Source organism: Aulonocara stuartgranti (assembly GCF_965226115.1).
Source record: "Aulonocara stuartgranti genome assembly, chromosome: 23".
In the NCBI taxonomy this organism is placed as follows: Eukaryota; Metazoa; Chordata; class Actinopteri; order Cichliformes; family Cichlidae; genus Aulonocara; species Aulonocara stuartgranti.
Genome location: NC_138958.1, coordinates 11,491,924 through 11,517,816, shown reverse-complemented (window position 1 = coordinate 11,517,816; position 25,893 = coordinate 11,491,924). Strand labels below are relative to the sequence as shown.

At 43.1% G+C, this 25,893-nt stretch overlaps 1 protein-coding gene across 2 annotated transcripts; it reads left to right on the top strand.

The window, feature by feature from the left end:
- Positions 1-25,893, top strand: colgalt2b (collagen beta(1-O)galactosyltransferase 2b). Of its 2 annotated transcripts, XM_082524040.1 has the most exons (13): positions 1-318; positions 13,579-13,689; positions 13,813-13,930; positions 14,963-15,097; positions 15,186-15,390; positions 16,671-16,790; positions 17,121-17,194; positions 17,453-17,559; positions 17,863-17,995; positions 20,990-21,117; positions 21,255-21,461; positions 22,072-22,138; positions 24,737-24,816. In XM_082524040.1, exons 1-13 carry the CDS (start codon positions 83-85, stop codon positions 24,740-24,742), a joined length of 1,647 nt encoding a protein of 548 aa, XP_082380166.1. In that variant the 5' UTR covers positions 1-82; the 3' UTR covers positions 24,743-24,816. The 2 variants fall into 2 exon arrangements, with proteins under 2 accessions (XP_082380166.1, XP_082380165.1); XM_082524039.1 differs by lacking the exon at positions 22,072-22,138 and having other exon boundaries at positions 24,737-25,893.

Genomic DNA, 25,893 nt, shown 5'->3' with positions numbered 1-25,893 from the left:
CAGTGGCAGCGTGGCTGATCCTCGGCTCACTCCTCTCTCTCTGCCTCACTCTCTGGACTCGCGGCGGATTTTGGAAGCGACGATGCGAGCTGCCCGGACTGCGGGAGCCGGTGTGCTGTGGGCGCTGCTGTGCGCTCTGGTGCCCGGCGGGGTGTCGGAGCTGGTGACGGCGGTGCAGGAGCAGGTCAAGCCCGAGTCCTCCCTGCTGAAGCCCAAGGTTATGATCGCCATCGTGGCTCGTAACGCGGCGCACAGCCTGCCATACTACCTGGGCTGCATCGAGAGGCTGGAGTACCCGAAAGAGCGCATAGCGATCTGGTGAGAGCCGCACTCACAGGCTGCAAACCCTGGTTTTATTTCGGGCAGTGGCCCGTAGATTCTCAGCGCACACCCAGGAGCTACATGATGCTGAGCATCTGTAACGAGAAGCAGCGGGTGTGCGCGTTAATTCTTGGAAACCTCCGAGACCTGTTGCAGAGTTTTATGATGTACTTAACTCGCGTGTCTGCCGGCATCCAAATTGCACACTGTGGGAGAAGATGAAAGGGCTGCTGTGCATGTTAGGTTCGACTTAACCCTTAATCACGGTTCCTTCTGTCTGATTCAGCACAAACCTGCGGAAACGGGGCTTTAAAGCAGCGGGGCTGCCGGGTATGAAGGGGCCTCACCCCAGGTGAGGTCCTGTGTTCCGTTTGGTCTCATAGAGCTGACTGTGATAATAAAAAGCAGGTGAAGGGGATAAAAGGAAACACTGAGCTGGTCTGACAGCAGGACGGGAAGTCATGCGTAAACTGTGTGTGTGTGTGTGTGTACCCAGGATGTGGGTTCTGCGGGCTGATGGATCATATCAAAGATGGGTGATTTCTGGCTTCCACAGGCTTAAATATCCAAGTGCAAAACATGTGAAATGGCAGATAGAAACAGCTCTGTGTTGAAGCTTTGCAATGTTGTTGGCATTGGTCTCCGGCTTTCGGTGTTTTCCTTTGTTTCCCAGCCTTCCCTTGCCGAATGTCTTGCTTTTCTTTGCAGAGAGTCTAATTGAAAGACCCTCAGGAGAATACACAGAGGCACTAGAGGGACTCACAAAGAGGAGGGAGGCTTCATTACACAGCAAAGTGCCTGAGATGCCATGGCTTTGTGAGTGGTTTAGGGCCCCATCAGCTACGACAGGCATCTCTGTACCTTGCAGTCAAAGTAGAAGCACAAAAAAGCTTTACGTTCTTGAAACATAACAGCACCTAACACACGTCTGTTTTAGGTGCAGCTGATTAAAATATTTCCACTAACATCCATCTGGTGATGTAAGAGGATGTGAACAGTATAAGTATAACAGTATAACAGTATAATACTTTGAGCAACACCTCCAGAACACTGAGTCTGTAATATGTGGTGCTGCCTTATTGTAATTTGAAGGAGGAGTAATTGGAAACAGTGAAACAGTTTTAATGTTTATAAAGTTCTTATTTTTCTAAGTTAACAAAAAGTGTCTGTGTGGTTAAGTCGGTCCGGAAAATGACATGTTTCACTGCAGCTCTGTGCTTCTCTGCTGCCATCATTACTGTTACCCATTGTGTAAGCCAAACCACCCAATGAATGCCCAATTGTAGTTCAGTTATCCCTAAACACATAAATACACGTCAGAGCGTTTTACAGCATTTTTTACAAAACTCATTACTGCTGTGCGACAGCTTCAAACCCAAACATCAGAGTGTCCGAAGCTCCTCAGATAGATGGGTGATGCAAACACTTTGAGAATAAAACAGTAACACAAATTCCTTCTGATGACCTCAACATTACTGCATCTGAGCTGTTATTTTATATTATATGTTTGACTGTGGACTGCTTGGACAAATAGAGACATGAGTTTGGAGTTCCCATAAGGTAAGAGCCAAAGACTCTGTGGTTTAATGTTGCACAGCCATCCCGGAGCGTAGCTGGTGTGCTTTACTACCATCCTCAGCTTGTCTATGGGCCAAGTGATAAAACCTAAAGGGAAAGTTTGTGGCTGTGAAGCTTCACTTTTGTGAGGGGACACGGTGTTCCTCACTGTACTCGCTCTCGGAATCTTCATGCTTGAACACCACAGAGGACTGTTTTCTTTCTCCATACCCGTTTCATAAAATGCAGTCCAATAGGAACAGATCGGGAAAGGTGGTGAAGGATTCAGGTGATTTTTAGAGGGAGACACTGGAAAGACCAATGTTTTAAGTGAGAGTCCTCTCTAGTCTTCAGTAAAATAAGCTCACGGTACTTAAATTAAAAAAAAATCTAAAATTGTTTGTTCCTTAAATATTTTCCACTGGATCCACGGCTTTTTAATAACATAAAATATGATGTCAAATTGAGAAGCTTCTTTAGCTTTTAGAGTTTTGAATCCTTTGTCTTCAAGTATTTTTGTCCGCTTTAAATCATCTGGGTAAGGTCACACAGCTATTTCTAATGCAAGATTTTCTCCTGACAGGGCTGTGGATGTTGGGATGACCATTTCATTTTATTCCAGTTTCTATGGCAATCTGATCATCCGCTCAGATCTTCACCACTCTCTACCAGTTTTGGGAAGGTCAGACAAAACTGCCCGCCTGTAAAAGTTTTCCCCCTACAAGCGGGCACAGGTCTCACAGAGAAGTGGCAGTGGCTTGAAAAAAGCTCTCACAACGCTGCTAAAGAATGAAAGAATGCAGGGAATTAGCAAGAGAGGGGGCAGCTGTGCAGAGAGAAGGTGGTCAACAATGGTAGCAGGTTAGTTAATCCACATTCCCACACTAGCTCCACCAAATCTGCTCTCCTCGATCCTCTTGTTGTTTTTCTCCTTTCGGGCACTGAAAGAGAAATGTGCCGATGTTTAGAAAGGCTAACAATAAGGTCAGAGAAACTGGATTTAAGCGTCAAACTCAGTGACTCATCAAGGGCGTTGCCATCTCTGTGATTTATAGGCACGGACATGACGGGAAACAATGAAATTAGATTGCTTGTATTTCTTCTGATGCTTCTTGTAACAGTAGGAGGAAACAAGGTTGAGTTGAGATTACTTCATGCTTTATCTTTGGCCAGTTAAAAGTTTTAAGAGTTTCACCTTCAAAGGAGGCGATGGAGATTTCCCCGTACACTGAACTGTGTTTATGTTTGATGCACAATGCATGAAAAACCTCAAACTCAGCACAGCCTCCTATTAGTTTCCTGCTAATGCTGCTTTTCGCTGGCTGCCGGCTGTGTGTTGCCTGCAGGCTGTGTTCATCTGAAGCGCTTTCCCAGGTGCTCAGTTGGAGGTCGTGATGATTTGTGGACCCAATCTGGAAAATAGAGCGCCAGCATCGCTGCCTTTTCCCAGGGGGACTCTCTTTTTCACTTTCATAATGTCGTGTTGTTTATTATCCTGTAAAGCCACTTAACCCATATTTATGACCGTCACTGCACTTTATACTCAGACACAATGGGGAATGGTCCTTGTGGTATGTTTTTTATAGCGTTTAACATAATGAGCAGTTCTTGTCATTACATTTCATTGATAGAAATATTGCACAGCTGCAAAATAACAGGGAACGCTAAAAAGCCAACCACAGCTATTATTTTATTTTTTCTAAATAATGAGATAATTGCAAGTCCTCATGTACCCAAAAGCCTCAGGCACCATGAGTGTAAAAGTTCGCAATGTTCCACGGCTGTGTGAATACATGCTGAAGGCCTTGGTGAACAGTGTGCCGTGTACTCTGGAGATCCTGCCAGGTATGCCACGGTATCCTTGATCTATCATGTCATTATGACATCACGAAAAGATCCGATGTGCGTCACGTGACATAACGTGACATATGCAATCAGAGTTAGGTAGTAATAATACATCTCCCTCTCTGGTTTATTCACTACATTCATTTATTAGTTATTATTCATCTCTGGCGATATCTTCCCCAGTGCAGCTTTTGTCCATTCTCCATCCTCTCACCCCCAACAGGTCGCAGCAGAGGTTTCTTCCTGCTGAAAGCGTTTTCTTCCTTCCTTCTGTCGCCACGTGCCTGCTTATAGGCGTTGATTGTTAAAGTTCCTCTGTGTTATTGTTGGCTCAAACACACAAAATTCTCTTGCGAATGCAGTTCTTTGCATTCACAGTACAGAACTAGTTTTCTGTCATATTGTACAGTAAAAGCTGAGTGTAGCTGTGATGCTGTGCAGGATTATCAGTACATAGTTTCTTTCTTTTAGCCCTTTGCTCACCAGGCTTTTTATATTCCCTCTGACTGATACAGTGGAGGAAAGTGGAAAGAATAAAACGGGCTTAGACGTTTATCGGTTTTGGAGCGCGGAGCAGATTTGCCGTGCCAGGTGTGTTACCTCGGGGCTCATTCCTCTGTGGAATTGCACCAGTGAAGGAGAAATTGTTCTTGGTTTTGTTGGGACAGAGCGGGACTTTTCAGAAGAGCAGCTCCTCCGAGCGTATGGAATAAATTTTGAGGACGGGATAAACTGTTGTGAGTTAGTGCTGACAGCGTGGGCATTTGTGAATGATTAGAAAAGTGCTTTTTTATTTCCCAAGTTTTTTTTACTAAGGAAAAATATGAGTGTGTCTAATGATCTCCTTAGTTCTGCTACAAGTATGACTGGATTTTCAAGCATGTGCACAGCATCTCTTCTCACATCAACCCTGTGTGTTTGATGTGGACATGTGTGTGTTCTGTTAGACACATAATGATTGTGTGTTCCACTCTGCTCCTTTGGCTCTGCCCCAGTTTTCCATTTACTTCCCCTTTATAACCACCAGGCCCACAGTGAGCCAGAAACAGTCCATGATCATCTCTTACCTCCCACTCATTATCACTTGAAAACTGCAGTCACATCCAGTCCATGGGAAACTTTAAAATCTCTTCAAACATCTGCTCTGATTTTTTAAAATAAATTCCAGAAACACAAGGTGACATTTTCCAGATAAGCAGCTGGTAATGACACAAACTCAGTGGAGCAGACGAAACTCTTTTCTTCTCAGCTGCAGCACAGTTTGCTTTGCAAACGTGAAGTTATCCTAAACCGATTTGATCTGAGCACAAGATGCATGTTTAGCGTGGTCACATTTTTTCTTGCATCTTGAAAGCTTTCTGGAAACAGGGCTTTTATTTAACACCAGCCCATTAGGTGGTATTAGTAGAAGTTATTACAGTATGTGGCCCTCCGACTATTTTCTAAACGCAGTAACTTCGAAGGTTAATCTTTGCCAGCCCCGCGCTCAGCCTTACCATCCAACTCTCTGTGAAGTTGAAAGGACGCAGCCGATATTTTACCCGATAACAGACCGGCCCCGTAGCAACAGGCTCTTCATGGGAATGTCTTCTCTCTAGCATCGACATATTTGTTCAATCTAGTGAAATAAACAAAGATGATTTACTCTCCAATCCCTCAGCCTCTTCTTCAAGCTCTCTTTCTCGCTCTCTCTCCCCCCCCGGAGTGGAAATGATTGTTCCCGTGCTGGACTCCAGACGGTGAATTCTTGCTTAGATGCCCCATGTGCTCCGCAGCACCTCAGCAGCATGGTCAGACGTTGGCAGCACACCAGCAGTAGAATTTGCAAATACCTAAACACAATGGCAGCTTGGTATTGTCTATAGGATGAGGGAGGCCTGAGTATGAAATTAGATTAGTTGAAGTCGAGGGACATTCAGAGGGAGGCAAGAACGAATTAGTCGGGTAAAGAATTTAGAAAAACATTTTCATAACTAGTATGATATTCATTAGACTTAAGCGTCACTTTACTGACTTGTCTCCTGCCCCACTGTGTCCTTTCCACTCTTTCCCTGACATCCTTCTGGTCCTCCATCTCTTCTTCCATCTCAACGTTTTGCTGATTTTCTCTCTCTCTGTCTTTCTGTTCATTTTAACCTCCAACTTTTCTTTTTACAGTAAGAAAGTATTGATGTAATTCACCGGCCGAACGTACTTTACACGTTTACACATGTTAACTCTACATATCCGTAACATTAGAGCACATATTTAGGGTTTTGGTGCCAAAAAAAGCCAAAACTCACCTGAGATTAACTTGAAAAAACTGAGAATAGCTTCCTGTGAACACTGAGATGGTGTCCTGTGAGTTTAAAAAATAGATTCAGGGAGACATACGCAACCATACACAGTCATATCAACAGCATATAGAGCAGTATGTTGAGATAATTCTGTGAAACTGATCAGTTAAACTTTGTCTTATGAGTTTTTTAAATCATGAAAATTTCATACTAGAGCCTGGGATTGCCACTTTTTAGTGTATCATCTTGTTGTAGTATATTTGCTGGTTGCTGCCGCTTTAAATGCATGTCTTACTTCTAGCTGCTCCCTTGTCAAAGCTCTTTCATACATGCATTCTTTTGAGTTATTCAGATTCAGAAGCTTCACTCAGCAGCTTGAGCCACAAGGACGACCAAAATAGGACAGATGCACACGCAAGAACTGTATTAGTTTATAATATATGATTATTAATTACATGTAAACAGGATCTAAAAGCAAAATTATGTACTTCACTTTAAACCATTTTGAGATAATTATATAATTATAAGTTTATTGAGTAGACTAAAATGTGAATGGATGTCTTTCTGTATATGTGGGCTCTGGCCTCTGTAACTGCCGTGGTAAGAAAACTCGTGTATCACATGTCACATGATTTCATGCGTAGAGGCAGATTGAATGATAGAATCCTTTGACCTTTACATGATATTAAAGCGAGAACCATATGAATTTCAAATCCTTCTTGTCGAGATCTCAGGTAGAGCGCTTTGCTCTCAGACTGCAGGCTTGTATGAGAGGGGCTCATTTCTTCTGTGCTTCAGTGCTGTCCTTCTCTAACATTTGATGACTATCTTTTTCGAGCCTTGAATATGAATGCCAGAAATTACACTACAGTGTGAGTCTGTTGGCCTTGGGTACTTTTGTTGACCCTGAAAGTCATGAGGAATTTCAGTCCAGACGTCTCAGCTCACCGCTCCCTACTCTTCTCTGTTCTTCCTCCATCTCTCTCTGACCATCCACCCCCACCCCTTTCCCCTTTGCCCCGCCGGGCCGTCAAGAAGCCGACAGCCACGTCAGCCTACGGACTGTATAGCAAAGTCAACCCAAAGAAGCACACCCTGTATCATAGTTATTATGTTTTAAAGGCATCAGTGTTCACGCCTGTAAGAGGTACTCTTACTCCCTAATTAAATGCAGCACCCAGTCATTATTGGCAGTGATATTAGATAGTTTATTGAATAAACAGTCAGCTGATACTAGCCTCCTGGGCCTTTCAGAACTGTGTTTACCTCAATGGGCCAATCTCAGAGTCAAGCCTCTGTGCTTAAAGTCAGAATATCTGGCTCACCTTTCTGGCTTGGATAACCATAAGGAAGAGTGTGTGAAATAATGTTGGTAATCATTTTTATGCAATGTTATTACAAAACATTGCCCAGAGTCTTTAAATTTTTGACTCCTTTATGAACATTTTTTAAAATGATTTGTTTTTGTCGTGCCTCACTCTGTTTGTCTCACGTGTAACACTGTGTGCACGTGCTACTTTGATTGCTTTATTTTACACTAATCCACTGCTCTTACACCAGCCCTGTGAAACATGAAATCTGGGGTCCGTATGAGATGGGAATGCAGCACGTGATTGGTCCAATGGGGATTAAAGTTTAAAAGGCAGATTGCTGAAAAGCTCTTATGGAAGAACAAATATCTTCCATAAAGTGATAGAGAGAAGGAGTGATGGGATGTGTAGGTGAGGCTTCAGGAAGCATGTGCTATCCAGATGCTGAGCCTAACCCCAAAGCTGCAGGCAACAGAATAATGAGGCTGCAGCTTACCCTAACCTTAAAAAACGGTGATGAGGGGACAGTATCGGGCAAGAGAGGAAAATAAAAAGGGTATGGAATGATGAAGAAGGGGGATATAAATCCAAGATCCTAAATTGTTGCATTTACCCAGTTATTGAATCGTGTTGCATCCCTGTGCATCAACGCCTGCACATCCATTTTTATCTTACTTCCCATAGCTAGAGGGACAAAAAGCTGCAGAGGTTTAAGTATCATCTCAGCACAGCTGAAGGATTTGAAAGAAACTGCAGGGGCTCTTTGAGGTCTCGCTGATCCAGCCTAAAGGTAGAGGAAATCCACCAGAAAGGATGATAGTTGCCTTGTAATAAAGAATGAATGCAGTAAGATCGAATGAGTTGGAGCCCCGGCTGTTCGGCAAACGTGATGAGGAGCAGAAAATGAGGTCGACTCTGGGTAAGTGTGTTTTCTGTGTCCCCATACACAGAAGCCTCGGTCTGTTTGTTTCACATGTGCACATTGTGTGCACATGGTGCTTGGATTCATACATTGCTAAGTTTCTCATGTTCAGAAATCATAAGGAACACTAAGATGCAATGTTGGTAATGGAAAATCACAGTGTGCTCGGAGCTCTTAGTGCTCAGAGGGGCTGGGCTGCAGGAGCGGCAGCCAAACAGGATGTGTTTCAGGGGGAAAGAGTCAGAAAGCAAACTTAATTCTAAAGCAGCTGCGGATCATTCTCAATAGCTTAATTTGTATTTATGTACCCAGACGGAAGCTGTGATGCTGCACACGGTTACTGTAAAAATACTATAAATGCTAATGTTTTATGTATCAGGACATTATAGAAATAATCCTTAGCAGGTCTAACATTAGGAAAATACAACCTCAGATAAATAGAAACACATAAATAGAAACACTGTCTTTTTATTTATTCAAGAAGAACAGCCAAGCTGCAGAATCAGTGTGTGAAACACAGGCAGGTGCTGCTAATCAACTGCACTTCATTAACTGATCTTCAGTCAGTGTGAGCACCCAGCAGTGCCAACAAAACTAATGAGGAACAACATTATCAATGATCCTAATCATAAGGCCAGCGACCTGAGCTGAAGGTCAGATGATGAAGGTCAGAAAAAACCCCCTCAAGATTTCCATCTCAGAGTCCACAGTTTGGGTCATACTATGTAAAACTGCAAGTTTTCTGGAACAATGTTCTTTGGATAGATCCAAGTGGAGATGCAAATACCTCGTATCAACTGTAAAGCCGGTGGTGGAGGGCGTGAGTTTGTCTCGCAGCCACAGGACCTGTGCACCTTACAGGCATCGAGTGGACCATGAAATCCTCTGTATATATCGAGTCAAGTGTGATGTCTGTCCCACGGTCAAAGCTGGGACCAAACTGGGTCATACAACTGGACAATGATCCTAAGCACAGCAGCAAATCTCCAGCAGAACAGATGAAAAAGAAAAGAATCAAGCTGCTGCAGCGGTCCAAAGTCCAGACCTCAAGCTGACAGTCAAAGAGCTGTGCATAAATTAATTCCCCAAAACTTCAATGAATGAACTGAAGCAACTTTGTAAAGATGAGTGGGCCAAAATTCCTCCACAGTGATGAGAGAGACTGATAAAGTCACACAGAAAACAGTTTCTTTGAGTTCTTACAGCCAAAGTTGTTTCTACCAGCTATTGAATAAGTAACATTCAACGTATGTATAGTATACTTTTAGGCTTTAGCTACAAATTCCTCTTAACAGAGGACAATTATTCTAAAATCGGTCATTCCCATATTTTCCAAACCATTTATAAGAGGCTGCAGACTGTTTGCTGCTTATTTGAAGACACCCATCAACCTTCAGTTGGCCGGTTACCTGGACACAGCATCCTGCCAAAAAGAGCCTATAAAAATAAAATAGAACTCTGCAGAGATTTAGATCCTTGCAGATTGAACAAAAGCATCATTAGTATTTTAATATGGTGTGGGCAAAACAAAGCCAGGACAATCTTTGGTTTGGAAGTGATTTTAATGAGCTCTGTGAGGTATTCACTAAAGTGCTCAGTCTTAACTGAAAACAGTTTAAAATGATTTTTTACAGCATATGTTTACCAAACACAAAGCCACTTTTCTTCTCCTTTCACTTTCAGTCATTCGTTCCTCGCATCTCGCCCATCGTTCGTGTCCCATCCGTGCACGTGCTCCCTGTACGTTACGTCCCCGTTTCTCGTGCCTCGCATTGTTATTTTTGTCAAACTTTCGCCTGGAGCTGGATCTGTTCGTCAGAGCTGGCATGTGGGAACATATTCATGTCCTGGAGCGAAATGCTGTTTAGCAGATGAAAAAATGTGTAATGTGTGGGCACATCTGCTTATTACCAGGTGTTTCAGTGTGTTCAGCAGCTATTCATCAAGAGCTTCTTTCTGCCTTTGTTGCTCTCTTGCTTAGAATTGTGCACCTGCTTTTACTTACGTTTGACTTTCGACGCACTCGGGCAGACGGGTATATTTAAAATGTCCAAACACAGGCATGCTGCTGTAAAACACAGCTCTGAACATCCTCGTGGTCTGCCGCACACATCTACAAGTACTGACGTGCACACACCACACATGCTGTTAGAGTTATTGATCATATAGCTTGTGGTTCTCTCCAGCTGTTCATGTCGGACGGAGAGTTTATTGGCCCGATTGAAGTTGACTTAAAGCCCAAACATAAGCTCGCCCTGATGGTCGGACTAACCTCCGTGTACAATGCAAGACTGCACATCTGTTTTCTTCACGGATGTAATTTATTTACATGTAATTATATGAAGATAATGAGCATGTAAGCAAATGCTTATTGTACAGAGAGCAGGTGTGTGTGTGTGTGTGTGTGTGTGTGTGTGTGTGTGTGTGTGTGTGTGTGTGTGTGTGTGTGTGTGTGTGTGTGTGTGTGTGTGTGAAATATGGAAGGAGAAGACAAGTTTGGGCGTGTTGGTGTTTCTGTCTCTGTTCATCCAGACTAAAACTGGGTGTGATTTTGGAGACAGTACAGTAGGGAATATTACAGCAAGCAGTGGAAAACTCCATCTGTGTGTGTTTGTACACACACATTCAAATGGCTTCTGCTTCCAGATCTGTTGACCTCTCCTCCTTAAGTGACATTTTAAAAGTAAAGTGAGTTTGTGGCAGGTGACGTTTATTTTTCTGCTGCCCCAAAAAGTGAAGTGATCGCAAAAACTACAACGAGGGCATGTTTATGGTCTTAAGATCTCTCGCACAGATTTATATATCCACACAAGCTCCCGCTCACACATACAGTAGTCACACTGTCTCCTCTGAGTCAGCTGTTAGCTCAAGTGGAAATCTTTGCAAAGAAAGAGTGCAAACCACAGGGGTGACACCCCGATGCTTACAGGTATTTCTGCTGTTTTTCGGGGTCTAAATCTGTTTATGTATTCATATGGGATCATATCATAAACAGTTTTTCTTTAAGTTATAACTTTGGACATGTTTTAGGGTTAGGGTGAGGCTTGACAGAAGTAATTGCATTGTAACATTTTATTGTTTGCTCCAATAACATTGCATCAACATTCACAATTTAATGAAGCTAAAGACAGTTGTAGCTACAGTTATTCCTGCTTTTTTAAGTCTTTGTGCCCAAAGTTGGAGTGGTTTAATGATTCTCTTTGTCAGCGCTAATAATTGTTCAAAACCTAGCAGTCAGGCTTAAAGCAGGGTTATGGTAGGCTTGCAGTAACACTTCCCTGCATGGTGACTCATGAGACTTTGCCTGTTCTCCAGCACTGCAGTTAATTAGGCAGCAAAGAGGCTCTGCAACACTGAAACTGCCTGCTGTAACAACGGACAGTACTTAGGAAGAAACACTCTTCCCTTGACATGGAAGAGAGCAGAGGTGGGACCAAGTCATTGTTTTGCAAGTCTCAAGTAAGTCTCAAGTCTTTATCCTCAAGTCTCAAGTAATGTCAGGCAAGTCAGAGTCGAGTCTCAAGTCACTGGTGTAAAAGTCCGAGTCAAGTCACAAGTCTGAAACTTTGAATTTCAAGTCCTTTCGAGTCTTTAAAAAAAAAACGAAAAAAATAATGTTGCAGTTATATGCTAAATGTAAATATTAGACCATGTAATTTTTTAATCTGTGTTTTTCTCAACACATGACAAAATAGTGAACTTAGAAAATATACACAAATTGTGAAATTGCACCTCTTTAAAATGCAGCTCAATTAAACTTAGCTCCAAGAATAATTTTCACCGACAGTTCTGAGATAAGCTGCATGTTATTCTTGGATGCGGTTGTAGGACCGGCTTTGAAATCGCATGACAAAAATATCATACATAAATAAATGATATATTTTTTTTAAATATCATTTAAAAAAAAACTGCATCACCAACGTAGCCTTGAAAACATTTGCTAGTTAGATGAAGTCAGCTATCTCATCGTAGCATATTTATATGCATATTTATAATCATACGGTTCTTGGAGTGAGTGCATACACTCATGAAGTTTAGTAACTTCAGGTCACTGCAACAAGCCCATGTACAGTTTACCGACGGATGGGTGCAGGACCTTGAAATGCACCGTGTAGAACGAAAGACCATCGTACGTATCATAAGTTTACCAGTCTCACAAATTGTTGTCATAAATACACATTCGTTAACCGTTTATTAATAGGACCTTTGAGCTCAACGGTAATTAATTAGTAGTGGAAATAATTTCTGGTACCCATCACAGAAATGTAGCAGTGACAATAATACTGTATGCTGTAATCGTACTGGGCAATTAGTGATACAAAAAACCTGTTTTATCCTGTGAATAAAAGTATGTGTTTTTGTCAGTGTACCATAATAACAGAAGCGAAACGCAATATTGTGTCAGGACAATTCACTATTTATGCACAATAAACAAAGGAGCATAGCGCGACCATTTCTGTTCAGCGCCAGACTTGCTTGTAACCTATATCACCAATTATGTTAACTACAACAGCAGACTGACCTTTGTGTAAATGCTTGGAGCAGACTAACCTGTGAGCTGGAGTGTTCTGGGACGTTATATTTGATCTTTGAATGGCTGCAATCCAGGCCATCCGTCGCGTCTTTGTTACTTCGGAAACATGGCTCGAACAATTTCTCTTCAACGACGTAATCCGATAACAACCGATCTCTTTACCCGTCGGCTTCCCGTGGCTGTCATGCGACCGGCTATTGCAGTTAATAATACAACAGCTTCTTGACATTTTTGTGTTTCTTTTTATCGCTGTGTGACTGATTTTAATTGAAAGCCTGCGTGCGCTAGTACCTCTTGCCACGAGTTCCCAGAATCCTTTGCGGTTCTACCCGTGAATGACGTCACATTTTCAATCTCTATATAATATGCATGTTAAATTTTATATTTGGGGTAAAATATCAAGTCTTTTCAAGTAAACCGGTTCAAGTCCAATTCAAGTCCCAAGTCATTGGTGTAAAAGTCCAAGTCAAGTCACAAGTCTTAGAACATTTTTTCAAGTCAAGTCTAAAGTCATAAAATTAATGACTCGAGTCTGACTCGAGTCCAAGTCATGTGACTCGAGTCCACACCTCTGGAAGAGAGTACCTACCTCTTCCATGTTACATCAAGCTGACCACAGTCTGCAGTTCTGAGCGTTGTGTTCGACTCTTCTTCACTTCCTCTTGCTTCTGCACAGTGAAAACAGTCCTGGCGTGGTGTGCTCAGGAGAAGTGTTCAGCAGATGCGTGTGAACAAGCTGTGCTGTTGTTTCTCCAGTTGAACTTGTGGCTGTTCATTGAATGGAGTCCTGTGTTGTCTGCGTTGGTCATTTAGGGCAGCGACAGACCATAATGTGGACAACAGCACCGCCATGTTAAGAGAATGGCTGAAGAGAGCTCAGCACGTCTACCACTACGTGGAGTGGAGACCGATGGAGGAGCCGAGGTAAATCTACGAGAATTACTCATCAGACCTGTTTAGAGCAAGTCTAGTTCCTCCTCTCTTCATCAGTCATTTGTGCCCATTGATGGGATAGTGGACACTGAAAAAGTGTGTTTTTTCTCTCAGGTCCTACACAGACGAATGGGGCCCTAAACACTGGCCTCCTTCCAGATTCAACCATGTAATGAAGCTAAGGCAGGCTGCTCTGAAGGCCGCCCGGGAACGATGGGCTGACTACATCCTGGTAACCTCTTTAGTTTAAATTTAAATGTGCAGTAGGTATTTACCCTGAAGCTCTTTCCCCAGAATCTAGAAGCAGAGCCAGTATCCCGCTGAGTGCTTACAGCCATATTAAACCTCAGAACAAAATCAAATCAGCCAATGACATTTGCACCAGTGGATCATTCTGGTGGCTGGTTGTGTGCTGCTGTGATCCTTAAAGGCAGGGGTGTCAAACATAAGGCCCATGAACCAGAATCAGCCCAGCAAGGACTCCAATCTGACCTGCTTGATAGCTTTTTTAGGATGTGAAAGAGGGCTCAAACTTAGGACTGATTTTTAATGGGGGTTTACAGCTTTACCGATAAAGGCGTTGTGTAGCTCATTTATGTGCACCAAAGTAAATAAGTAAAACAAAAGAAATTTCCATTTTTTACGATCAACTGTAGAAATGTCATTTTTTTTTGTTCGACAATGGGTCCAGAGAAAAAAGAAAGACATTTTCTGCGAATCAGCACAAACTTTTATTTCACAGACACATTAATTTCTTGCATTCTAAGCCCAAATAGTCGTGCTAACAGAGGCCTTTTGTTCACTACAGCAGCTTTTCTTTATCATGTAGAAAACCTGAGACGATATTTAAACATATCTCAGGGATTCAGTCTGTAGTTTAACTTCTTTACTCTGACAGAAACTTAATAACAAAGTGTGCCGTATGTGTAAAGCAGACGCCAAACAGCTAACGTTTATGTGATTTGTGTGTTTGAAGTGATATTATGTTTAGCTTTGTTTGCAGTGAGAGCATTAAATCATTTTTAGATGTGTACACAATGGTGTAAAATTACTTTTTATATTTAAATGGTTTGTTTTGTCTGATGTACAATGTAAAATATATCAGTTAAAGCTTTTTACATTTTGACGGTTAATGAATTTTTGAGTGCTGTTTTTTTTGAAGAAGCTGTGACTGTGTTCAAGCTAACATCTGCGTATATGAAATCTCTGTAATTTCATGTTTCGTGTTCTTTGTTTGTAATTGCTCTCGCCTGCTCCTCTTCAGTTTGTGGACAGCGACAACCTGCTGACTAATCCTCGCGTGCTGAACCTGATGATGGCGGAGAACTTAACCTTGGTGGCTCCCATGTTAGAATCGCGCTCTCTTTACTCTAACTTCTGGTGTGGCATGACTCCACAGGTACAGTTAAATTCAACCCTCTGTCCATCCACTAATCCGGATTTATTAATTAGCCTGCCGTTTTTTTAAACTCCGTCCTTCATGTCAGGGTTACTACAAGCGAACCCCAGACTACCAGCCAATCAGGGAGTGGAAGCGGCTCGGCTGCTTCCCCGTTCCCATGGTGCACAGCACCTTCCTATTGGACCTGCGTCGTGAATCCAGCAGGGACCTGGCTTTCTACCCCCCTCACCCAGACTACAGCTGGGCATTTGATGACATCATGGTTTTTGCCTTCTCGGCACGTCAAGCAGGTCAGTTTGAATCTCCCTGCTCGCAGCAGACCACAAAAGGAGAGAAATGCCTTATGGCAGCTTCACCGTGTTGAACTCTGAGCTATCTATGACTTCATTCATGCACCTGCATTTTTTTGCAAACTTTTTTATTGTGCAGATGTTTACTGTTGTATAACACAGAGCGTTTCATTGGTTTCATGCACATGCGTCAAATTAAGGTAAATGAGCAAGAGAGTAAGATAAATGGATCCACGTGTCTTCTTTGCTGAACATGGGGGAGGTTTGTAAGTGTGTGCAACCAAATCAGTGTTTGTGGATTTGCATAATCCGATATGGAACAAATGCGACTGTTAGGATTGATCTTCTGGAAGAAGGAAAAGCACTAACAGATGCAAACCCGAAGACACAGAAAGAAACAAAGACGTCTTCTTCAAAATTTGTTTCAGCATGTATAGCTGTGCATTTAGGTGCCTGCAGTTGTGCATTATTTCACTGCACGTGTTAGACCGGAATCATTCACAAATGTAATAAAATCTCAAACGTTCTGCAGCATTGAAACATGTTTGGGCATAAACAAGGCACCATCAACAGCTCATACACTGATAAGACCAATTATGTCCACCTGCCTAATACTGTGGTGGGGAATAGAGATGTTTCCCGTTGAAGCATGGACTCCAGTCGACCCGTGAAGCTGTGCTGTGGTATCTGCTTGTGCAGATACCAATGTTTGCAGCAGATCCTCTCGGTCCTGTTAGCTGTGAGCTGGAGATTCCATGGATCCTTGGGCTGCAACTGGGGAATTTGGGGGCGGAGTCAACATCTCAAACTTTTCTGATACCTTTCTATCAGCATGAACTGTTTCTGCAGTTTGAGCAACAGCAGCTCGTCTGCTGGTGGGCCGGCCTTCGCTCCCCACGTGATTCAGTGAGCCTTGGCCGCCCATGACCCTGTTGCTGGGTCGCCACTCTTCCTTCCCTGGACCTTTTTATAGATACTGACGGCTGCAGAGATAATCAGTGTTATTCACTTCACCTGTCAGTGGTAATAATGTCCTGCCCGATCAGTGTATTTATATGATTTCAAGCCTGTGCAGCCTCTCGCTCTCATTCAGGTTGTGATTGGGAAGAGTTTCTGTTTGGTTTCAGAGATTATTTACTGTGTGCATGTGAGAGGAGGGGCGAGGGCCCCAAGTAGTCTAATTTGGGTCAAGAGGTTATGTTTACATCCCTGTGTGTGTGTGTGTGTGTGTGTGTGTGTGTGTGTGTGTGTGTGTGTGTGTGTGTGTGTGTGTGTGTTAGGTGTGCAGATGTATGTGTGTAACAGAGAGCACTATGGCTTCCTGCCCGTCCCTCTCAAGGCACAGCAAAATGTTGAAGATGAAAGCGAGAGTTTCATACACACCATCACAGAGGCTCTGAGTGAGTACAAACACACTCTATTACACACTTATTGTGACTGCTATCTGTCATTCCTTGATTACTCCGCCTCTCAGCCTGGCTTCTTCTCTTTCTTGACCGCCATGACCTTCCATGATTGCGATCTTGCTGCCCTCCCCGCTCTGTTTATCCATGCCACCCCCATTTCTTCTTGTTTTCTTTCCCTTTGACTTCTGTTACTACTCCTCCCTCTGCTGAGCTTTCATATGAGCCTAATCAAATGAACCATCACAATCAAGAGGAAGTTCAGGCTTTTACTAATCCTGTTTATCCTGTTATAACCCTTCACCTCCCTCCTCTCTGTGTCAACAGTTGACCACGATATCGAGCCGTCCGAGTATTTGTACTCTCCACCATCCCCCCAGAGCAGGATGGGCTTTGATGAAGTGAGTTAAAAAATGCTTGTGCCCAGAATGCTGACTTAGAGTAATCTGATTACATGTAAATTAAGAGCAAAATGTTATATATAGTGTACATTAGTTTATACTGTCACATTTTAATGATTAAATCCTTCATGTTTATGGTTAAAAATCATTTTTTCTGTGAGTGCTGGCTCTGCCCAGAGGAACAAGAGTGCAACCAAAACTGTCTCTTTGCACTTTCACAGTTTTTTCTTATGTCTCTTATTTTCTTTGCTTGCTTAGATTTTCTTGATCAACCTCAAGCGCCGGCTGGACAGAAGCACCAGGATGTTGAAAACAATGGCCGCACTGGGGCTTCACTCCACGCTGATAGACGCAGTGGACGGGAAGTACGTTCCAGACAAACACCTATCCATGAATTCGATGATGATTAAATCCAAGCCATACATTCTTTAATTTAGTCACAAAAGCGTGTTTTTATGCTACAGATACTTTGCTTTTGTAGAAATACACTTGACTGGTTTTTCCTCCTCTGCTTATTTTAATCCACAAATGAGAATGTTCTAGTCCCTTTTCCTGTGTTTATTTGCACGGCACCGCGGCTGTTTTTACTGATGACTAACAAAGCAGTGAGTGTAAACTGTAGATATATGATGTTTTTCATCGTTTTTTCAATCTGTTCCCTCTCTCAGGGCTTTGAATACGTCCCAGCTGCAGAGGTTGGGAATAGAGATGTTGCCAGGCTATAAGGACCCGTACTCTGGTCGGGTACTGACCAGAGGGGAGATCGGCTGCTTCCTCAGCCATCACTCTATATGGACACAGGTGAGGCCAGGGAGAGCAAAAGCACTAAATCAGATAAAGAAGGTTCTGTAAAAGTGTTCAAACTTAAAAGCATCAATTCAATTCAATTCAATTCAATTTTATTTATATAGCGCCAAATCACAACAAAAGTCGCCTCAAGGCGCTTCATAGATACAGAGAAAAACCCAACAATCATATGACCCCCTATGAGCAAGCACTTTGGCGACAGTGGGAAGGAAAAACTCCCTTTTAACAGGAAGAAACCTCCGGCAGAACCAGGCTCAGGGAGGGGCGGCCATCTGCTGCGACCGGTTGGGGTGAGAGAAGGAAGACAGGATAAAGACATGCTGTGGAAGAGAGACAGAGGTTAATAACAGATATGATTCAATGCAGAGAGGTCTATTAATACATAGTGAGTGAGAAAGGTGACTGGAAAGGAAAAACTCAATGCATCATGGGAATCCCCCGGCAGCCTACATCTATTGCAGCATAACAAAGGGAGGATTCAGGGTCACCTGGTCCAGCCCTAACTATATGCTTTAGAAAAAAGGAAAGTTTTAAGCCTAATCTTAAAAGTAGAGATAGTGTCTGTCTCCCGAATCCAAACTGGAAGCTGGTTCCACAGAAGAGGGGCCTGAAAACTGAAGGCTCTCCCTCCCATTCTACTTTTAAATACTCTAGGAACAACAAGTAGGCCTGCAGAGCGAGAGCGGAGCGCTCTAATAGGGTGATATGGTACTACAAGGTCATTAAGATAAGATGGGGCCTGATTATTTAAGACCTTGTATGTGAGGAGCAGGATTTTGAATTCAATTCTGGATTTAACAGGAAGCCAATGAAGGGAAGCCAAAACAGGAGAAATATGCTCTCTCTTTCTAGTCCCTGTCAGGACTCTTGCTGCAGCATTTTGGATTAGCTGAAGGCTTTTCAGTGAGTTTTTTGGACATCCTGATAATAATGAATTACAGTAGTCCAGCCTGGAAGTAATAAATGCATGGACTAGTTTTTCAGCGTCACTCTGAGACAGGATATTTCTAATTTTAGAGATGTTGCGCAAATGGAAGAAAGCAGTCTTACATATTTGTTTAATATGTGCGTTGAAGGACATGTCCTGGTCAAAAATGACTCCAAGGTTCCTCACCGCGTTACTGGAGGCCAAGGTAATGCCATCCAGAGTAAGAATCTGATTAGATACCATATTTCTAAGATTTTCAGGGCCGAGTACAATAACCTCAGTTTTATCTGAATTAAGAAGCAGAAAGTTAGCGGCCATCCAGGTCTTTATGTCTTTAAGACATTCCTGCAGTTTAACTAATTGGTGTGTGTTATCTGGCTTCATGGACAGATAGAGCTGGGTGTCATCTGCATAGCAGTGAAAATGTATGCTATGTCTTCTAATGATACTGCCTAAGGGAAGCATGTATAATGTAAACAGAATTGGTCCTAGCACTGAACCCTGTGGAACTCCATAATTAACCTCAGTGTGTGAAGAGGACTCTCCATTTACATGCACGAATTGGAGTCTATTAGATAGATATGATACAAACCACTGCAGCGCAGTACTTGTAATACCTACAGCATGTTCTAATCGCTCTAATAGGATATTATGATCAACAGTATCGAACGCTGCACTGAGGTCTAGCAGGACAAGCACAGAGATGAGTCCACTGTCAGAGGCCATAAGAAGATCATTTGTAACCTTCACTAAAGCTGTTTCTGTGCTGTGATGAACTCTGAAACCTGACTGAAACTCTTCAAATAAACCATTCCTCTGCAGATGATCTGTTAGCTGTTTGACAGCTAACGGCATCGATTCCACTTGCTTAAGTTTTGTTTTACTGAATACTTAATTCCTTCAGAGTAGCTGGTGTCTGACACTCTGATATTAAAATTAATATAATGATTTATTAATTAACAGAAAAAACTTTGAGATCATTTGATATATATTTATATTATATTATATCGAATATATTTGTAGTTGGATGCTGTCACTGCTGCTTAAAGTGGTGTTTCAAGTAAGATAACTCTTTATTGTCATTGCGCAGTCATTTCTATTACAATAGTACAATGAAACTGGAAAGTGCTGAATCCTCTAGTGTGCTTGATTTTTCACAAGGCTTTATGTAGACCTGTGAAATCTCTTTTTCTCATGACTGAGTGGCTTTGATTAAATAAGTAACACTATGAAAAGGAGGTGCTTTGTAAGTTTGAGAAGAGCTCACAGAGGGAGCAGGAAACATAGGGAGCTATTTGATGTACAGAGACTGGTGCCTGACTTCATGACCTACATGAACAGATCAAGTCAAATCAAGTGCCTTTTTTGTCATTTCAACAATGTGCAGTGATACAGTACACAGTTGAAGTGAGACTACGTTCCTCCAAGACCTTGGTGCTACATATAACAGACAATCAACACAGGACTACATAAAGTGCAAGTGTGAACAGATTGCAAACATGCAGACACAAGACAGTGCAATACCAGACAGAACAAAATGATATGGAAACAAGACAGTGCACTAGTTATGTGCAAAAGACTGAGCATTGTGTAGAAGTAAACATGAACACCACTTGTTTTGGTGTCCATGTGGCTCAGAAGTCGCAATGAAAAGCACAAAAACTGCACAATTTTGGTCCAGAGTGGCCATTGCTGTGTCGCCACCCCCCATCTGAAATCTTAGAGCACGTGGCATTCCTAGGCAGTCTCCCATCTAAATACTAACCAGACCTGACGCCGCTTAGCTTCTGAGATCAGACACGTTCAGGTGTGCTCAGGGTGGTATGGCTGTAAGCTGTTAATCGCACTCATGACTGTCCAAAGAAGAGACAGACAGACACAGCATCGTTGATTGCTACAGTAAAACGAGGAAAAACCAACACTGAGTTAAGGTGACTCAGCTTTTCGGTTTTAAAAAAACAGTCACCGCAGAAAACGATGGCCAAAAATCAATCTAAGGAGAGCAGCACTCGTGGCATGCTTTCATTTTAACCCCAGTGTTTGTGTTTTGTCACCATCAGGTGGTGGAGCGTGACCTCCAGAAGGTTCTTGTCTTAGAGGATGACGTGAGGTTTGAGCCCAGGTTTAAGCGACGGCTGCAGGCTATAATGGATGACACAGACAACACCCAGCTGGACTGGGACCTGATGTGAGATCACCTGCTTGACATTAGCTATATTCAGATCAGAAATCTTCTGGTTTTTCATTATTTTTATGAATGCGTGTCATTCGAGCACATTTAAACGAAGCCTGGTTAAAGCTGCATTTGTCTTGGTCTGTTTTCAGCTACGTGGGCCGTAAACGCATGCAGGTGCAGCAGCCAGAGCGGTCAGTGGAGGGTGTAAACAACCTAGTCGAGGCTGACTACTCCTACTGGACGCTCGGCTACGCACTGTCACACCGAGGGGCCAGAAAGCTGCTGGCTGCTCAGCCTTTGCCTAAGATGCTCCCTGTTGACGAGTTCCTGCCCATCATGTTCAACAAACACCCCAAGTCTGTCTTTACGACCCTCCTCTTTAATTTTAAATTACAGCGATTACGTGAAATGTGCTTAATCTGATACACTGTAAATAACATGGATGGGATGCAGAGGAAGAGGGTTTTATTTAAGGACTGCACAACGGTACAGGACACAACGCCTCTGTGTGATACTCAGACAAAGACCCTTTAGACGGTCTGGTTTCTGAACAGACAGGCAAATATTTACTGAGGACCACATATAGATGATCGCAGGTGCACTGCACTCTTACCTAAGAGTAGATCAGGTGATCCACGTGGAGAGGATGACATAGCCAAGGCTAAATTTAAAAGTGTATGGACTTTTGGCATGCGTGGATCCAGTTTATGCATAAAAAGTCATACTCAAAGGGCAATGAAGCAGCACAGAAATAAAGCAGTTTCTATGCAGTAATTATCTATACATAGACATGGACACGCGTGCGCATGTCTCTGTTGTGATTTTTAGACTGCACGGCAGTGTGCAGATTTCTAATTTGTGCTCTGGTGGTGAACCACAACATCTGTCTGTTATGTTCTTTGTAATGTCTCTGCTTCCATCATTTTTCACTTTCCCTTGTCCCGTTTTCTTTGCTTTTCTCACCAGCACCAGCTCATTCCCCCTCTCTGTGCTCCTCGCCCACAGGGCTGGGATTGTTCTGGGGGTTCACTGGGTACGGTGCCTTACATGAGACACAATGCTGGCTTTTGTCTTTCGTTTTTTTTTTCCTTGGGAATTCCTGCTCAGCCCCCCCCCCCCCCCCCGTTATTTTAGCGTAGCACCTTCATTGCCACGCTGTGGCGTCCACTCTTCTTGGCTCTCCTTTTTTTTCGCCATTCTTTGCACGTTCTCCTTAGCGCTTTATTACATTCTCCTCTGCAAAATTTACTTCTTTGTACACCTCCTGCGTCCCTGTGTCACCCACGTCTCCACCCCCTTCCTCCTCTCTCTTTGAGGAATGTAGACCAGCACGGCTTTTCCTGCTGGTTGTGGAAAGAGGGACAGGATTCCCATTGATAGAGTTCCCAGTGTGGGGGTGTGCATAAGATGAACACTGTGCAAGTGTGTGTGTTACTATATAAATATATGGCGATGTGTGTCCAGCGTGGAGTGTATAGATTACTACACAAATACGCTGTGTGTATTCAACAGTGAGAGAGTTTGTGAGGGAAATGTGGAAAAGTGTGCGGGGGAAAAAGTGCCATGTGTTGTACGATACTAGCGCGTAAACAGCAGGGGTTATCAGCTCCATTTTTCGTGTGGGATTTTGTTGTCTTCCATCCCCGTCTTTGCTCACAAATACACAAAAACAGGAGAAAGAGGAATATCTGACAGTGAAGCCAGAGTGAAAGACCTCATTGTGTGGAAGAGGCAGCAGCTCCTTTCAGCACTAATAAAGGTGTAGGGTTTCACTGTCCTTGTGGAGTGTTAACGGGCTTTTAACGTGTGATTAGAACTGCCTGGTCTGTTTCATGTAAGTGAGATTTTGAAAAAGATAAACACACCACAAACCAAATACAGGGAGTGCAGAATTATTAGGCAAGTTGTATTTTTGAGGAATAATTTTATTATTGAACAACAACCATGTTGTCAATGAACCCAAAAAACTCATTAATATCAAAGCTGAATGTTTTTGGAAGTAGCTTTTAGTTTGTTTTTAGTTTTAGCTATTTTAGGGGGATATCTGTGTGTGCAGGTGACTATTACTGTGCATAATTATTAGGCAACTTAACAAAAAACAAATATATACCCATTTCAATTATTTATTTTTACCAGTGACACCAATATAACATCTCCACATTCACAAACATACATTTCTGACAAAAACAAATCAGCGACCAATATAGCCACCTTTCTTTGCAAGGACACTCAAAAGCCTGCCATCCATGGATTCTGTCAGTGTTTTGATCTGTTCACCATCAACATTGCGTGCAGCAGCAACCACAGCCTCCCAGACACTGTTCAGAGAGGTGTACTGTTTTCCCTCCTTGTAAATCTCACATTTGATGATGGACCACAGGTTCTCAATGGGGTTCAGATCAGGTGAACAAGGAGGCCATGTCATTAGTTTTTCTTCTTTTATACCCTTTCTTGCCAGCCACGCTGTGGAGTACTTGGACGCGTGTGATGGAGCATTGTCCTGCATGAAAATCATGTTTTTCTTGAAGGATGCAGACTTCTTCCTGTACCACTGCTTGAAGAAGGTGTCTTCCAGAAACTGGCAGTAGGACTGGGAGTTGAGCTTGACTCCATCCTCAACCCGAAAAGGCCCCACAAGCTCATCTTTGATGATACCAGCCCAAACCAGTACTCTACCTCCACCTTGCTGGCGTCTGAGTCGGACTGGAGCTCTCTGCCCTTTACCAATCCAGCCACGGGCCCATCCATCTGGCCCATCAAGACTCACTCTCATTTCATCAGTCCATAAAACCTTAGAAAAATCAGTCTTGAGATATTTCTTGGCCCAGTCTTGACGTTTCAGCTTGTGTGTCTTGTTCAGTGGTGGTCGTCTTTCAGCCTTTCTTACCTTGTCCATGTCTCTGAGTATTGCACACCTTGTGCTTTTGGGCACTCCAGTGATGTTGCAGCTCTGAAATATGGCCAAACTGGTGGCAAGTGGCATCTTGGCAGCTGCACGCTTGACTTTTCTCAGTTCATGGGCAGTTATTTGGCGCCTTGGTTTTTCCACACGCTTCTTGCGACCCTGTTGACTATTTTGAATGAAACGCTTGATTGTTCGATGATCACGCTTCAGAAGCTTTGCAATTTTGAGACTGCTGCATCCCTCTGCAAGATATCTCACTATTTTTGACTTTTCTGAGCCTGTCAAGTCCTTCTTTTGACCCATTTTGCCAAAGGAAAGGACATTGCCTAATAATTATGCACACCTGATATAGGGTGTTGATGTCATTAGACCACACCCCTTCTCATTACAGAGATGCACATCACCTAATATGCTTAATTGGTAGTAGGCTTTCGAGCCTATACAGCTTGGAGTAAGACAACATGCATGAAGAGGATGATGTGGACAAAATACTCATTTGCCTAATAATTCTGCACTCCCTGTATATTCACTTTTACTGTGCTTTATTTAAATATTAAGAGGTGTGGCGCAATATTTCTATCCATATAGCGTCTCCTCTGACTTCATGTACAAAGAATATGGGTTCTTGTCTGCAGCCAAAGTAAAACAAACTTGCTGTTATCATCATGAAGTTTGTTTCAACATTGTCTCTTATGCCCCTCCTCTTCCTCTCCTCTATATTCTCAGCGTTGAGTACATGTCTCACTTTGGGCCCCGAGACCTGAAGGCCTTCTCCGTGGAGCCGCTGCTCATCTATCCCACACACTACACCGGAGAGCCGGGGTACATCAGCGACACCGAGACCTCCACCATTTGGGACGATGATGCCGTGGCGACAGACTGGGACCGGCAGCACGCCCGCAAAACGGCCCAGCAGGGTCGCATCCGGCCCGTGGCGCAAAACAGCGTGACGGGAGACTCGCCGCCTCCTGCGGCCCGAGCGTCGCGTGATGAACTGTGATACGGAGACTCGAAGAGAAAGACTCGTGTTTAGAAAAAACACACAGTGAATGCCATGCGTACACACACTGAAAAGACAGTACAAGCAGACACTCTGTGCATGCATAGCACAGGTGTCCAAACGGATAAAGGCAGTATTGAGCTGTCAGCCTTGTCTGCTACCTGAGGAGGCACAGAGGACGCACAGAGGAAGAGGATGGGATGAAGAAACTGGGACGAGGGCCAGCAGGCGTTTGACAAAAGCTTTATTTATTTCCCACTTGCCTCCTCTCAGCATGTGGAGACCGTTGGGCCTGAAAAAAATCCAAGCGACACATGGAAGACAACTAGCATCATTTGCAGGGTGTGAAAAAAAAATCACAATTGAAATTTATATTTTATTTAAAGAAAACAGATGTGTTTTAGTGGAAGAATAAAAGAAACTAAAAGCTTTCCTAAAACAACTCTGTAAGCTTTAAGCGTGAGAAACTGCCCATCAGCATCCCTTTGGTGTTATTGCGTGTGCGTGTGGACATATGCACGTGTTTATAGAGCTGAACATGTGTGGGAGGAGGGAGGCTGATGTATCGTACCCAAGAGTGTCACTGCTTCAAATGATGTCAGAAGCACACAAAGTAAATAAAAGTCCTTTTCTCGCCACGCGGGGGGGTAACAGACCCAAAGTCTCTGCTGTGCAGCAGGCTGGACCTGCTGGTTAGGAATTCAGAGCGCCAGTCTCACACTACATAACGCCTGAACGATGCGTGATATGCCGTTTCAGACACATGCTTTTGCAATTATGTGTGCTAAATATTTAGGAAAAACTGGATTATCAAAAGTTTTCATGTCCACATGGTCTTTGTTCAGTTGTGCTGCTGGGCTGAACTAATAAAACTTCTTCTCTA